The 17,670-nt window shown below is 36.9% G+C and overlaps 1 protein-coding gene across 1 annotated transcript in view; it reads left to right on the plus strand.

Annotated features, from left to right (window-relative positions):
* The window catches only part of LOC124556600 (E3 ubiquitin-protein ligase HERC2), an 832,907-nt gene extending 822,363 nt beyond the window's left edge, over positions 1-10,544 (plus strand). Inside the window, exon 84 of the mRNA XM_047130567.1 lies at positions 9,790-10,544. Coding sequence (XP_046986523.1) covers positions 9,790-9,951 — 162 coding nt within the window. The 3' untranslated portion in view covers positions 9,952-10,544. The remainder of the gene's footprint in view (positions 1-9,789) is intronic.
* Positions 10,545-17,670: the final 7,126 nt, after the last annotated feature.

A 17,670-nucleotide genomic window follows, 5' to 3' on the forward strand; every position in this document is an offset into this window, starting at 1 on the left:
TACATTTTCTTATTATGTAGTAATGTCAACACTAGTAACTTTCACTGTCAATAATTCTGTAGTTATCTTACTAAAGATGGTCAGTAGAGGTATTCTACTTAGCTCTTTGCAATTGATAGAAGTTCCCTGTTAAAAAGTTATGCTATGATCACCAGTAGACATATCACGAGCATTACTATCTGTGATGGTACACTAGAGACGATTGTCTTTGTTTGTTTGATGTGTGAATGTTCCTCCATAATTTTTCATCCGTTTGACATTAATCACTGTTGATGTTGCTCTAAGTACTGTATTGACTATTAATTGTGGATTTTTCACCTTGACAGCTTTGAGGTTGTATGAGCCTAAAATGAACATGAAATATGCTTTTACCTGATGCGTTTTCATGGTGTAAATACATATAAGTATTTTATACCCACAGTCTTGTTAGATTATACTATTTTTGCATACCTTATATGTTTCCTGTTTCAGTGTTGATAGAGATCCTGTGAAGATGGTCCATGACCAAAAACCAGTAGGCATATAGGTTTTAAAATAAATAGCTGGTGCTTAAAAATGCATTTTTTTTTTTAAATTATGGAATGATTCATGAACTTTAATCCTCAACAGAATAAAGATGATGTAGATATTTAACCAATAATGCCAATTAATTAGGGTAAAGAAGAATGTGTGTGTGTTTTTCTTGAACTTAGAAGAAAAAATAAATGAAGTAGTTCTGTTCCTTGGTTAGAAACTATTCTGGTTTTCTCCATTACTTTATGAGACTGTTCTAAAGACATTTCAGGAGCCCCATACTGTGAGGGCAGCCTTGTGAATCTGTCCATTCCTTACCATCTTGCAAACATCAGCAAGGGTGTAAGAGTGCACTGTAGAAGGAGACAGAAATGGTTGGAGTTTAATATATCACTGGCAACAAGATCATTACAAGCTGAGCAGTATCTCAGTTGAAGAAGAATGAAACTATGGCCATTGCTAATGACAGAATCAGTCAGGAATTCACATGAAGTGATTCTGGAAAACAACATAAAACCTAGATTAGGGTGATTGGATAAGAATTTTAATGCTGCCTCAGCAACAGGAAACCTAAATGAGGATGGATGACTTTTACCTTGCTGCCTACAGTAACAGTCCACTATATTACTGACAGTGATACTTGCTCAATCTTTAAGAGCAAGTACCCAAAGTTTTTGTTAGGATCTAATACTATGTAAACAAAGTGTGCTTTAGAGTTTAGATTTCATTAGGAGGTTGTGGAGCAGGAAAAGTGAGAATTGAATTCACTTACACTGGAGAAAATCCTTGACATTGTATACCTGAGGTGATTTAAGAACTGATAACTCTTTTCCATAATTTTGTTGGGGCATTTATAGCTATATCTCTATCAGTAACAGAAGCAGTAATAGTAGTCCTACTTTTGAGGGACATCAGATTTCCTTTTTTTATCTGGCACTGTACTTTGACACAAGAACTCAAAATTTCAGTAACAACATACACTTCATCATTCTAGTGAAATGACCATCATTAGTGAACATTTATAAACCTTAACTGCATATCAGCAGAGTAAAAATTCTTCTGCACATGGAGTGTAATTGCCATGATGTTTCGTTCGTACACAGAATAAATTTTTAAAACAGTGCTATGTTTGTTTAACCCTATGGGATGTGAAATTTATTCTTTGTTCTCCATCATAACCTGACACAGACCTTGATGTTATGGTTTGATCTCATTTCTTCCACATGAATGAGCACACTCTTATTGTGAATCAACAGGTGCACACCCCTTCCATGCAGCTACAGAAACATGACATTTACCTATGTACAATGTGGCATGAAGTGTAGAGGAGGATTATTAGGCCAGTGCACTTTGCAATTTCATGGCCTATGTGCATCTGCATGAGTGCCCTATTGTGGATCATTGTATAAAACTGACATTGACCAACAAGAGGAAATACATTACTGTAAAATATGAAAACAAGGAGCACCCTTCAGAATTATAGGTCTCTGTCATAAGACCTTTGCCTAATTAAGTAAATGACGTGTGACCAAAGAGCTAGAAATTTATGTATGCTACAATAAAGCAGGGGACAAAAATCTGATTGAAAATCTTTAAATTGGATTAGCTAAGTCTTCCAGATGTTTTTACTTGCATATAATGATGATATGTATAAGTGCATAAAATTTTTCAAACGTTGGTGAGAAACATCGAACACCATTAAAATAAATAACCTCAGGTGGTCCTGAAAAGCTGTGACAGCAAAAAGAGCTTCACTTTAAATTTAAATAGTCAAAGCCTCACAGACAAACAAAGGTTAAGAGAAGATGCAACGAGCGTAAGGAGAGCCATGTGTAAAGCATTCAATAAATCTGAAAGTAAAATTTTATCTATCAAAGTGCCTCTTTTAAATTGTCGCACAAATGACAAAATGGCTGGTCTCGATATAAGTGTTCCCAGAATAGAGAAGCAACTAAAATCGCTAAACTGAGGGAGGCCACTAGACCTGACAGGATACCAGTTTGATTCTACACAGAGTATACAAAAGAAATTACCCTCTTTTAGCAGCAGTGTCTTTGGAGGAATGGAGTGTTCCTGCTAATTGGAAAAAAGTGCAGGTCATCTCTGTTTTCAAGAAGGTTCGTCGAACAGATGCACAAAACTATTGGGGTATATCTCTGACATTGGCCAGTCATAGAATTTTGGAACTTGTTTATGCTCATGTATTATGACAGTTCTTGAGGCCCAAAATCTCCTCTGTAGGAACAAACATGAGTTTTGAAAACAACGATCTTGTGAAACCCAGATCGCTCTGTTCATCCATGAGATCCATAAAGCAGTAGATATGGGAACCCAGGTACATGCTATTTTCCTTGACTTCCAGAAGGCATTCAATACAGTTCCACAATGCCACCTAATGAACAAAATATGAGCGTATAGATTATCAGACCAACTCTGTGGTTGAATTGAAGAGTTCCTAGCAGACAGAACACAGTTGTCATTGTGAATTGAGGGAAGTCCTCAGATGTAAAAGTAACTTTGGGCATGCCCCAGTGGGTTGCTACAAGACAATTACTTCTCACAAAATATATAAATGACCTGCTTGATAATGTCAGAAGTCCCGTGAGGCTGTTTGCAGATGATACTCTTGTACACAGAGAAGTCGTGACAGTGGAAAAATTGTAGTGAAATTCAGAAAGACCTGCCAAGGATCGATGCTTGATGCAGGGAGTGGCAATTAAGCCTCGACATAAACAAATGTAATGTCTTGTGAATACATAGATATAAATAGCCTTTATTGTATGATTACACAGTTGCAGAACAATCACTGGAAGCAGTTATTTCCATACAATACCCAGGAGTATGTGTACATAGCGATTTGAAATGGAACGATGACATAAAATTAATTGCAAGTAAGGCAAATGCCACACTGAGATTCATTGGAAGAATCCTCTGGAAATGCAGTCCATCAACAAAGGAATTAGCTTAAAAAACATTTATAAGACCAATAGTTGAATTTTGCTCATCAGCATGGGATCCATACAAGATAGGACTGGCAGAGGAAATATAGAAGATCCAAAGAAGAGCAGCACATTTGGCTACAGGTTCATTTAGTAACCACAAAGCATTGCACAGATGATCAATAAACTCCAGTGCCAGACACTGCGAGAGAGGTGTTCTGTATCATGGTGTCGTTAATTGATAAAATTCTGAGAGCATATGTTCCTAGAAGAGTCAAAAAATATATTACTTCCTCCCATGTACATCTCACAAAAAGACCATTAAGATAAACTTAGAGAGATTCAGTCCCACATCCTTGTATAATTTCTGTCACGTGAAGCAAAAATTGTTCGATAATTATGTAATGCATGTGTGTCTGTTTCAACAAGGAAAAGAAATAGCAGAACATAGAAGAAGACCTAAATGGAAATAAAATTTTGACTTTAGCATTAAACACTTCCATAAATATCAAGATTTCCAAACTTTGTTCACATTTTGGATATGTCTAACAACTGCTCTGAAATGAATCAACATATATGGAAGACTCATATTGACACTAATGCAAATGTTACATTACATGACGAACTAAAACAGTCAGTTCTGAACCACTATTCAACTTCATTTTTTCATATACACATAGGACTGTCTGAGGTGAATGTTCCAAGTTCTTAACTATGAAAATAAATTTTGGGGATATACCATGCTTTACACTAAGAATATAACTCATGCAGTAATTGGTCTTATTTTGAATATATAATTGCAAGATGCTACATCATTGTTTACTGTGGATATAATTAAGCAACTGACTGAAAGCTTCATCCATTGTGTTCACCTATCATGAAGTAATACTTCCTCTCCCATGTAGTTTTCATGTGAACTAGAAAGATGTAGGTGTGAGACTGATTCCTCAGGTGAGCCACTTTGCTACTGGGTGTTTTTTAGGATTCTTCAAATTTGTCATGAATGGTTGGTATAACTGAAGACTATAAATGAGAGATAAAATTCGGAGTCACTTATTCTTACAAAAAAGATAGGAACTTTAGTGACACAGGGACCAGTTCTTTTACTGCTGTACTTTAACAATGTTTACAAAGGTGAGTGATTACAAAATTACAAGTCTTTGTTGTAAATTATTCTATTCAATCAAATATTTCACTCTTGTAAGTACAGCTTGAAATAAGATACAAATACAATTACTTGTTTACACAGTCCTGAATTAAAAAAGCTGTGTGTTCAAGCTAATACTACTCTGTCTTCAGATTTGATATTTTTTTTTTTTTTTTTTTTTTTTTTTTTTTTTTTTTTTTTTTTTTTTTTTTTTTTTTTTTTTTTACACTGAAACATGAAAGAAACTGGTATAGGCAAATGTACTGATATACAGAGATGTGTAAACAGGCAAAAGACGATGCTGCGGTCAGCAGTGCCTATATAAGACAACAAGTGTCTGGTGTCGTTGTTAGATTGGTTACTGCTGCTACAATGACAGGTTATCAAGATTTAAGTGAGTTTGAACGTGGTGTTATAGTCGGCACATGAGCGATGGGACACAGCATCACCGAGGTAGCAATGAAGTAGGGATTTTCTCGTATGACCATTTCATGAGTGTGCCGTGAATACCAGGAATCCATTAAATCATCAAATCTCTGACATCGCTGTTGCTGGAAAAAAATCCTGCAAGAACAGGACCAACCACAACTGAAGAGAATTGTTCAACATGACAGATGTGCAACCCTTCCACAAATTGCTACAGATTTCAATGCAGGGCCATCTACAAGTGTTAGCATGCGAACCATTCAATGGAAGACCATCAATATGGCCTTTTCGAGTTGAAGGCCCACTTGTGTACCAATTCATTATGTCAGTTCCCTCCACCACTTCTTCAGACATTAGTCGAGTCCATGCCACGTCTTGTTGCAGCACTTCTGCACGCTCGTGGGTGTCCTACACGTTATTAGGCAGGTGCACCAGTTTCTTCGGCCCTACAGTGTATGTGGCATTTGCCATCTCCATAACTGGCCATGCACAGTATTTACTATAAGTTTTCCATTGAGCTAAAGCCAGGAAAAATGGGTGGAGTTCCATTACAATTAATCTCTATCCTGAACAAAACTCTCATTTATATATGTAGACGTGTAGAAGTGTGTTACGTTCTCTGGAAAATCCATGAGAAAAAATGACATAGAGTATAACATCATGTTTGTGTTGAGTTCATTATAAATCAAACATCTGTCAGTTGGACAAGGATGGTGAAAAAATTGGCTGTGGCATTAGCTAATAAACTATCTCAGAACTGCCCCAAAGTAATTTAGGTAGACAGCAGGAAACCTAAACTATGGCAGCCAGACAGGGGCTTGAATAAATACCTATTGTGTTAGCCATTGTTCCACTTTGCTTTGTGAGTACTCATTAATCAATTTTGATTTCCAACATTTGGCAAGAGGTGGTTGTTAAGAAGTGTATGGTACTTGTAGTCTCTGTTCAGCTGAAAGACAGAAGTCCCGAGCAACTGGAAAAAACCACAGGTGACTCCTGTTTGTAAGAAGGGTAAAAAAATGGACCTGCAAAATTACAGAGTAATATTGTTAACAATAGTTTTCTGCAGAATTCTTGAGTATATTCTACGTTTAAGTATAATCAATTTCCTTGAGAGTGAAAAGGTTCTATCTACAAATTAATGTAGATTTAGAAAGAATCACTTGTGCAAAACTCAGCTTGCCCTTTTCCTCTCACAATATCCTGCAAACCATGGATAAAGGGCAACAGCCAGATTCCATGTTCCTGGATTTCCAGAGAGTATTTGACACAGTAGCACACTGCAGACTGTTAACAAAGTTCTGAGTGTGCAGAATAGGTTCTCAAATGTGTAAGAGGCTCAAAGACTTTTTAAGCAGTGTGAGCAGCAATCTGTGACTGTTTGCTGATATGTATTGGACAGTGTGATCTTTAGGTTACCTTGGGAGGATGCAGAGAACTTGGACAGAATTTCTGTTGTGTGTGATGAATGGGAGGTTGCTCTAAATCTAGAGAAACAGAAATTAATGCAAATCAGTAGGAAAAACAATCCTATAATGTTTGAATATAGTGTTAGTGGTGTTCTGCTTGACAGTAATGTTGGTTAAATATCCAGGCATAGCATTGCAAAGCAACATGAAATTGAATGAGCCCATCAAGTCAATTGTAGAAAACACAAATGGTCAACTTCAGTTTACTGGGAAAATTCTAGGAAAGTGTAGCTCATTTATAGAGGAGAATGCATACAGAAAAACTGCTCAGCCCATTCTTGAGTACTGCTTGATGTTTGGATTCCTCACCAGGACAGATTAAAGGAAGATAATGAAGCAATTCAAAGTTGTGCTGCTAGATTTGTTACTGATAGTTTCAGTCAACATGTGAGTATTACAAAAAACAAAATGGGAGTCCTTGTAGGGAAGAAGACATCCATTTACCAAAACACTATTGAGAAAATGTAGAGGAATAGCACTTGTTGCTGACTGCAGAAAAATCCTGCTACCACCAACATATATCTCACTTAGGACCATGAAGACAAGATAAGAGAAATCAGGCTTCATGTGGAGGCATACGGTCAATCATTTCTCTCTTGCTTCTTTCGTACATGGAACAGGAAATAGCATGATTGGCAGTAGTATAAAGTATCCTGCATTATGTGCTATATGATGGCTTGTGAAAACTGTATGTACACTACTGGCCATTAAAATTGCTACACCATGAAGATGACGTGCTACATACGCAAAATTTAACTGACAGGAAGAAGATGCTGTGATATGCAAATGATTAGCTTTTCAGAGCATTCACACAAGGTTGGCACTGGTGGCGACACCTACAGCGTGCTGACATGAGGAAAGTTTCCAACCAATTTCTCATACACAAACAGCATTTGCCCGGTGTTGCCTGGTGAAACATTGTTGTGATGCCTCGTGTAAGGAGGAGAAACGCGTACCATCACGTTTCCGACTTTGATAAAGGTCAGATTTTAGCCTATCGCGATTGCGGTTTATCGTATCATGACATTGCTGCTCGTGTTGGTCAAGATCCAATTACTTTTAGCAGAGTATGGAATCTGTGGGTTCAGGAGGATAATATGGAACGCCATGCTGGATCCCAACAGCCTCGTATCACTAGCAGTCAAGATGACAGGCATCTTATCCATATGGCTGTAACGGATCGTGCAGCCACGTCTCAATCCCTGAGTCAATAGATGGGGACGTTTGCAAGACAACAACCATCTGCATGAACAGTTCGATGACATTTGCAGCAGCATGGACTATCACCTCGGAGACCATGGCTGCGGATACCCTTGATGCTGCATCACAGACTGGAGCGCCTGCGATGGTGTATTCCACGACGAAATTGGGTGCATGAATGGCAAAACGTCATTTTTTCAGATGAATCCAGGTTCTCTTTACAGCATCATGAATACCCGTTTATCATCTGCATTTCTTCTTGGTGTAGCAATTTTAATGGCCAGTAGTGTAGAGGCACACTGATGAGACAAAACATTTTGACCACTGCCCACTGCGATGTTGAATGCCACCTGGTGGTGCTGCAGGCATGTGACTCAGTAAGGAAAGAATGTAAGTGGAAGAGAGATGAATGGGCAGTCATTATAGTGAAGATGCGGACGGCAAATGCAGAAATCCACTGATACAGTCAGTTTTGACAAACGGGATATTGTTGTGGCACAGCGGCTGGAAATGAGAATCTCTGAAACAGTGAACCTGGGTCACCTGTTAGCTTACTAATGTCATGAGCCCTTATGGAGAGTGGTTGAAGGATGTGGAAATAATGAGTAGACAATATGGTATCAGACAACCATGTCTCATCACAAAACATAGAGGTCGGAGGATCGCCCACTGTGTAACCCACACAGCAGTCTGTTGCAGATCTAACAACAGAATACAATGCTGGTGCAGGCATAAGTGTTTTGGAGCACCATTCAAAGGCCATTGTTGAACATGGAGCTCCACATCACATGACCGCTATATGTTTCTGTGTTGATCCAATAACATTGTGAGTTACGGTTGTAGTGGACACAGCATCTCTGAGTTCTTGCTGTGGATCGATAGAAGTGTGTCGCCTGTTGAATGAATCACATTTCTTGTTACACCACCTCGATAGTTGGGTCCTTATTTGCAGTCATCCAAGAGACATGCACCGCACCACAGATGCAGGTCAGTGAAGGCACAATTATGCTGTGGGGTACATTGAGTTGGGCTTTCATGGGATCTTTGGTGGTAATCGAAAAGATCATGACATCAGTGAACCACATGGACGTTATTGTGGACCACCTGCATCACTTCATGCTTGTTTCCCCCTATGGTGATGACATCTTCCAGCAGGATAACTGTCCATGTTGCAAAGTCATATTCATGCTACAGTGGTTTGAGGAGCATTATAGTGAACTCACACTGATGTCTTGGCCAGCAAATGTGCCTGATCTGTACCCATTGGAAAACATACTGGACACCATTCCATTCCATAATTTGCGGGAATTGCTTGACCTGTGCAGAGACATCTGGTGCTACATACTACTGGAATCCTGTCAAGTACTTGTAGTATCCTTACCAAGCAGAATCTCTGTAGTACTGTGTTTGAAAAGTGGAACAACATACTTAAAAGTTAGTAATCGTAATGTTTTGGCTCATTGGTGTATTTATTTATTCATTTTTCTTTGCTCATGGACGCGACAGTTTACAGGTGTGAATGTTGAATGCATCATACACATTTAGGCAAGCTGTTCAACATTTGACTAATTTGTCATGGTACATAATGTGAAGGCTTAATTGTAATGAATACAAAGTGTGTTTACAATAATTATGAAATACCACAAAGGACAGTGTACTAACAAATTTATATATAAAAGTGTGCAGTTCTCATCTTAGGTTTGGTTATGCTATTCATAAATTACATATTTTTTTCTGTTAGCCCCTCTAAGATTTTCTACAAAGAGTTTACTTCCTTTTATATCCTTTTATGTGTTGTTTAATGTATTGAATACCTCCTGCCAGTTTACCACGAGCATCCACTGCCAGTGTGATGATGTGTTGTCTAACTCCTTTTTTGTATCATAAAAATTCTTTTTAAGTACACTGCTTGTGCATTGCTCCACATATAAATCGAATTGGAAGGATGTGGATATATGCATACATAGTTCACTACTCTCAGAGCTCCTTCATTAATAAATGTAGATTAATGTTATCTACTAATTTACTAGGAAATGTTTGTGTTGCTTGTTTACTGAAGGACATGATTGACAGTTTTCTTTCTGTATGGTTCCAGGCTGTGCTACGGGAAAAATTAAAATATGCCATCCATTTCTGCAAATCTATAGACACTGATGAATATGCAAGAGTCGCCATGCCAAGCAGTGGTGCTGGCTCAAGTAATTGTGACAGTGATGAACTGGACAGCATTGCAAGTGATGGACCAGAGTCTGTATGACCACAGAACTGTAGGCTGTAATTATGTTATATATGTAATTTTGTTAAAAGAAATAGTTTGACAGCAATGTGTCATCTTCGTTTCCCTTTTTTTTGCATGATCAAGAGATACAAATATTATGTTTTAAAAAAATTATACTTAAATCAGTACAAGGATCTGTTATTTCTGTACAGACACTGTACTGACTTTTTTCCTGTGATATAATGTATAAGCTTCATGTTATCTTTTTATCTGTCATCATATTTCAGTAAGTCTTTACTCTTGGTATTTTTATTTTCTTTTGCTTGAAAGTATTGTTGTATTTACAAGAACGCCAGTCAGTATTAAACTTTAAAGGATATGTGATCACCATTTACCTCCAAAAATAAGTAAAAACACCAGGTAGGGTAAGTGAAAAAGTGAAATTTCAGAGCTTTGGATTTTGTACAAGGGTTATCAGAGAAAAGTTTAAAAGTACAAAATTTCCTGCATTGAGGCACAACTACATTAGTGGTATTACATGATATGCAAGGAGTGACAAATGGCTATTGAGAGGCAGCACAGTTTGAAAAGGGTATTCACCAGTCATACATTGTTTACCGTGAATGTCATCATGAGGATGTGGGATGAGCAAAATTATACATAAATTGGAAGAAGTTTCTCCTGCAGACTATTTGGCAGACTGTGAATTTATGAGAAAAGCATGAGAGTATACAGTGAAGAGGTACTGTGTATCTAGAATAACCTATAAATGAATAATTTGAAAGAAAATTAAAGACCAAATATGATTGCTGAAACAGAGAGAAAGAAACAGGACCAAAAATAAAGAGTGACATACAATCAGTATAGCAAATGACAAAAAATATTTGTGAATGTTTGGAGGCTAACCATAAACGAATGAAAAGAAAATGTAGAAGAACTGGAGGAGGAGGAGCAGGAGAAGAAGAAGAAGAAGAAGAAGAACACTGATGATTACTACACTACTGATGAAAGAAGACAAGCTTATAGTAATACTACTACAGTTCATTGACATGTTAACTCCCTGTAATTTATCCTGCCATCTAAGATATCCACTATTTTAGTTGTGCCTCAGACCTTTCTTTTCAAGAAGTAAGAGTACCTCTTTTAAAAAGAAAGTGCAAAATGTTTCCTTCAGTTTTATGTACCCTACTCATCACTGTTATTAGCTTTTCAAGGCTAATGGTGACCCAGCATTCCTAGAAAGACAGGTATCTCTGTTCACTTTCTTGTTTTCTATCAGTATTAAGTTGGACTATTAAACTTCAGTTTTTTACGCTTGTACTATACCATTGTAAATATATTTAATGTTAAGTTATGCACATGTTCCTAATTCTTAATATTTTTACCATCTATAAATTTTGGAATGTGATATCTTACAGGGTGAAATTTAATGCGATTCTGGTATATGACTCTAAAAATACGTACAAGGAAAACAAAAACATGAGATTCATCAGTATGTTGAATGACATTATTTGTGTTAATTAGAAAGAGGATAAAGCAATTTCTACAAATTAAGTTCTGTGGAATAAATTGATCATTTTGTAATGAGATCAGTAAAAGCGCATTACAGAAAATAAATCTTGTAATATTTGAGATGTTTAGCTCCAAAGTAAGCAGTATCCATGAAACTGCTCTATGAGTCCACTTCATGTGTGCTAGACAATGGGTAACTACTTCTCATAGGTAGATTTCCACTGGATATTTTTTTGGTTTTTGCAAGATGACCCAAGAATACTTTCGTACTGTCTGAATACTGCAATATATCTTTGCAGTCTTTTGCCTGCCATAATGTGTGGTTTCTAAACATTGCTAATTATTGAAATGTTTTGTAAACCTAAATATACTTTCAGACAATTGCATTGCTGCAAGTAACTTTTGTCATGTTTGTAATGTGCAATGAGCTTAGGGATGTTCATGACTTTACAGAGTAATGACAAATCAATACCACAGTTTTACAGTTTAAACTGTTGAAAATCTGTCCATAATTATGTACATTGTTAATAAAAACAATTTGTAATAATATTTGCCTTTTATTTGTTTTATCACAATTCTGATTTTAAAGCCTTCGTGTGAAAAAAAGATCAGAAGACTTCTGATATCTACAGAGAGAATAACAGTTTTTTATGAAATGGAAAGGAAAAAAAAATTATGCATGGAGGGAGGTGAAAAGGAAGGAGTTAGGTTGCAGAGAAGACTCATGTTGGAATGAACAGAAGGAATTCAGCTTCCATGTTGGCAGCAGACAAGAATTAAGACCAGTTAGTGAATCTAAACTCTTTGAATGGTGTCAGATGCAAATTTGATTAATGTGCTAAAAATAATTGGAAGAAATGAGTGGCTGAAAAAAAAAGGAAGAAGAAGAAGAAGTAAACATCGACAAAGAAAATGAGAGAAACATTTTGCCCTATGTGCTGGTGTGATTGGTAATAAGATACACAGCACTGTGGGAAAGTAACAAAGTTTTATTGAATTTGTGTGTAGGTAAGGGATGTGCATAAGTAAGGGATATTCTGGAATTATAGTTGATATAATTTATAGATGTGACCACCAGAGGACAGTGATAAGCTTGGCAGAGGAGAGGGTGGAAACTTCATGGATGAAATTCTGTAAGAGCCACTCCGATATATTTTGCCCCATTTTCAGAGCATGTGTCATAAATGATAGTGTGTGTTAATTAAGAGTGTTACTTCAGCTTGAGCTCCACCCCATCTATATTGATGGCCATACTCATGTGGAACACTGAACACATTCTTTGTACAGTTGAAAAAGTATCTCATATGCTCTCACAATTCATGCTTACATTGCTGGAGCATACTTATGGAGCATACTTATTGCTGGAATACATTTTGTATCAAAAGCAAATGGATGAATTTGAATTGCATGTTAATTGAAGGGTTTTACAGAGTTGGTACTTCAATGAAATATACCATGTTTGGTGCTATAGGAATGTATATAAAAATGATGGAAGGAGGACACGATTCTAATAATTAGGTACTAGTTATGCTGTATGTTTGAATACTGGAGTTGTGAAGAAGAGTTCGCGAAAAGGAAGAAATATGCTGTGTGGTATGAAAACTGTAACAATCATTAAAATAACAGTACATTTGGTTTCTGGTGATCTTTAATACCGTGGTAAACCCTTTTATTAAACATGTAGTAGTTTTATTCCAGATATGCTGTACAAAAATATGGATATTTCTGTTTTCTGTGGAATGCCCTCTTAGAAAGTCATAAGATGTTCTCTGTGTGGTGCAGTGTTGGAAGGATAACTTGCATAATATGGATTAGACAAGATGTCTCTTATGTCTATGATCCTATGTCCTGACTATCATACATCAATAAATTACCACCACATTTTTTTCTTTAAAAATTCTGTTATGTTGCATATGTATAAACAAACCAAAAACATGGACATGGGAAGTCAAGCTGGATTTAACAATTTCATTACATAGTGTACCTGAGTACAAATGAAGCTTACCACTTAACCATAACCCAACAGATCTCTTGCTTAAAACTTGACATTCTTTCCAACTGCTTGGTTTAATTCATCGTTTACTTTTCTTTATTCCCAAGGAAACATCCATATTAAAATTGCAGCTTTACATTTTTTTATTTTTTCTTAGTGCAGTTTGTTTATTATTTCTGTTTATTCCCAAAGAAATAATTTTTCTCTTATTAATGCTTGTGAGAGTGCTCTGAGTTTTGTTGATGAGTGCAGACCTTTTACTTTTTATTACTTTTTATTTGGCTTAATTCTTATTTGACTCCAGCAATAATTAACAAATTTAATGGTAGTTTTATTATTCACTGCAGATTTGCAGTGCTTACAGTCATGCAAGGGGGGAGGTAGGTTTGCACCGCCGTGCAAATGTTTTTTTTTTTTTTAGATTTCAGCACAGGTTCATTTTTGCAACTGATGTACTGCATCTTATAAAAAGTCACTAAGATTCAATTTGGAAGTATTATTTTTGTGTATGTTTAAGCCACAAAATAAAATACTAGGAGTCAAGATATCCACTCACTATGTAATTGAGGTGCTGAGTGGCCAACAGGCATATAAATAAGATTAAAATACACTGTTTCACAAAAAAAGTGAGGTGCCCCTGTGTTACCTCTTCATATCTGCACCTGCCATCTGAGAACAAGTAATGGACTCTGTGTCATGCCACACCATTGGCCAGACACTAGTAGCAGCCAGGCTAAAGAATTACTGCTCCATTCATAGGCTGCTGTTAACACCACAACATAAACAGCTGACTGTGCAGTGTTGCCATGACCGGAAAGCACAAACTGCTGATGAACAGTGTCTCATTGTGTTCAACAATGCACAATGTTACATCACGGACATCCTGCATTCTCATGTGTTACATCACATGCAACAGTATCAAGGGCTCACTTTCAACAGGATATATGGCATATGTCTCACATGTCTCTACGAAATGTCCAAGTGATGTTGAGGTAGTCTCATGGCTATTAAGATCCCCAGATCTGTTACTCACAAAACTTGACCACCCTTCGCCAAGCGATCAAATTAAAATGACAATCCAATCTCACCCGTGGGGTCATTCTGCTCCACGACAACGCAAAGCCTCATACAGCCGTGGCACTCCTGCAGAAATTCAAATGGGAGATTGTCAACCACCCTCCATACAGTCCGGACCTCTCTCCCTATGATTACACCACTTTTGGTTCTCTTAAAAAGGCTCTGAGGGGCAAACGATTCATCTCAGATGACAATGTCCAGCTGTTCATGCGGAACTGGTTAACATCACAGCCCCGGGAATTTTATGAGACAGCCATTCACTGCCTTGTGTCACAGTGGGACAAGTGTCTCAACGGCCAGGGTCAATACTTCTAACATACAGATACTGATTTCTGTAATTATGCCATCAGCTCATTTCTTTTTGAACACCCCTTACAAATTTTTATTCCTGGTGTAATCCATTTAAGTTTCCTACTTACTCTCTTTTGATAAGCTCTAGGAGGAAAAGATTCATTAAATATATCTAAAGAAAAATTTAAAAATTTGCTGTAGTTTATGGTGCTTAACTGTAGTGGTCCACACACCAGGTTATAACACTTAGTTTATTGCAGAACAAATCAATACTACTTTTGCTGTAATTCCATTTTATATACAGTTCTGGAGGCTTTAATTTACCTTCCTTTGTGAAGTCAAAAACAGAGCTGAATGATCCAAAATATTTAGGTCTAAGAAGTACTCATTTGCATTTTCAAACTGGTAGTTTGTAATAATGTTACCAATACAGGTCACTGATGTACTGTTTGCTCTAGTGACTCCACAAAAGTTAATTTTCATACCAGATTTCTCAATTAAGGCCTGAAATTTTGTGGAATCGCTGCTGTCAGCTAACTTATTTATGTTGAAGTCTGCTGTAATCAGAACTTCTTACTTTCTTTCTGAAGTTTTTTCTAGCAGACATTGGAATTTAGCTAAGAACATTTTTGTTACAGCACATCTAGCAATTCTGTAAAATGCAATAATCACTGCATTCAGATTACTTAGCTCTGTAGGACAACTCATGAGCATATTCTCTTCATTTAAAAAATTAAAATTTTGTCTTACTTTACAACTTACTGAAGAGTCAACAAGAGTGCAAGAGCCTCCACAAGATTTGTTTCTTCTTCAAAAGCTGCAAGCTACCTTAAAATTATCAATAAAATTGAAAACTTGTATACAATATTCTATTAACCAGTGTTCATTTAGGCAGATTGTTTTGATATTTACACATTCTGAAATCAGAATTTTAGGAGCATCAGTGTTGGAGTATTTAAAGTTTGGTAGTTCTGCTGTTAAGCCATTGATATTCCAGTGCATCAGTAGAGAACTTTTGTTTTTGACTGATATTTCATGTGCATCCTCTCTTTGGTATCTATACTTTTTATTTTCAGTTTGTACCTTTACACTGTCATCCCCATCAGAATGCACCAGTTTCCCTTGCTTTTGAGGATTTTACACATCTGTGAACGTTTTACTGAAGTACAGAGTCTTAATCTGTTGATGTGTCGGCTATCTCTCCCCATATGTTTATCAAGTAAACAGTTGTTTGGGTCAACGAATACTGCCCCAAGCCTGTTGCACTGTTCTCTAATGCCACTATTTATTCTGTTGATGTATTGCTTACCAATCTTCTGTGAATAACCCCACTAATTACCAGCACAGAGGTTGTTTTCGCTGATTGAATCAGATTTCTAGTTTCACTCATGATTTCTTCACCACTGCTCCTGCGGGCGGAGTTTGTGCCCATGTGGATTAAAACACTTCTGTAGCTGCTAGTAGGCCTACTTGTAGTTTCATTAGCATTTTTGGCTGTCTTCATTTTTGCACTCGCTATGTTTTTAAAATGTTTGTTTAGCTGATGGGATAGAATTCCAGGTCAAACATTGATCTTGCAGTCTAGCACAATAACGTTTGTTAATGTAGAATGACCCACTAACAGGAAATCGTTTTTGTCACCTCTTTTCTTTGTTCCACTTACACATTTGTCTTTTTTATTATAGATAACTGTTTTACATTTATCACTATTGAAGCTGTTGGGAATACTTAACACTTCCTAGAAATACATTTAGTAACTAATTAAATTTTCTGTCAACTATCCATTACAGTGTGTTTATCATAGATTCACAAATATAATACTAAAAGAGAAAAATGCTATAAATTCCTTCCAGTGAATCTAACTTGGGCACATAAAGGAGTGAAATACCGTGCTATGGAACTCTTTTTACAATCTGCTCATGGAATTAAAATGTCTGGCAGACAGCAGGAATGTTTTCAAATATAAATTAAGGTTGTTTCCCCATAACAGCCCTATACCACAGGATAATTCTTAACTAGAAATAAGTACTCGGTAACAAACTTGCATAATTTATGCTAGCCTGCAAATTGCCAGTGTATAGCCTTTTACAACTATATTGCTTAACTCTCCCTTCAGTCTTATGTTCAGTTCATATATTCCACATCATAATGTTAATAAGCAATGATGTATGCAACTAATAAGCTAATGTTCTTAAGTTTTGTAATCTTTCCATAAACTTGACAGCTCCTCTGTTCTCCATGTTTACTTTACATAACCCTCTGCCCCCTCCCCCAACACCTATCCCCCCCTCCCCCCCCCCCCCCCCCCCCCACACAAACCATGGACCTTGCCATTTTGGTGGTTCCACCTGCTTTACTTATCTCTTCATATGTTGCCCTTGGTGTCAGTGTACTGCATAGCTACACTGGCTGAATAAAGTAGATTGTGGATTCCGATACTGACTACTGCAAATTATGTAGCCAACAGGTGCACAGTTATGTTTCATAGTACTTTAATTTCACTGTTCACCCCCCCCCCCCCCCCCTCCCCCAATAATACACAGTTATATGGCCAGTGCACTATTGTTTAACTTGTGATAAGCCTCATTAATAGTTTGCAAGCGAAACTCCACATACTGCTACAAACATTTTACTGTTGAACATCTACAAGCAGTAAAAGCATAACCACGAAGTCCACAGTTCTTGAAGAATATCGAGGTACGTATGGAGCAGACACTGTCACTGTTTTTACACAGCCTAATTGTTTAACACTTATTTCACAGTTAAATTTAGGCATTGTTGTTGTTCTAACCGGCACAGGTTACATGTCTGAAACTCAGCTGTGGACTGACTGTCTCGTGACCAAAAATCGGGCCCTTATATATCATCACAATAATCGGTACTGA

The sequence above is a fragment of the Schistocerca americana genome, chromosome X, assembly GCF_021461395.2.
Source record: "Schistocerca americana isolate TAMUIC-IGC-003095 chromosome X, iqSchAmer2.1, whole genome shotgun sequence".
Taxonomy (NCBI): Eukaryota; Metazoa; Arthropoda; class Insecta; order Orthoptera; family Acrididae; genus Schistocerca; species Schistocerca americana.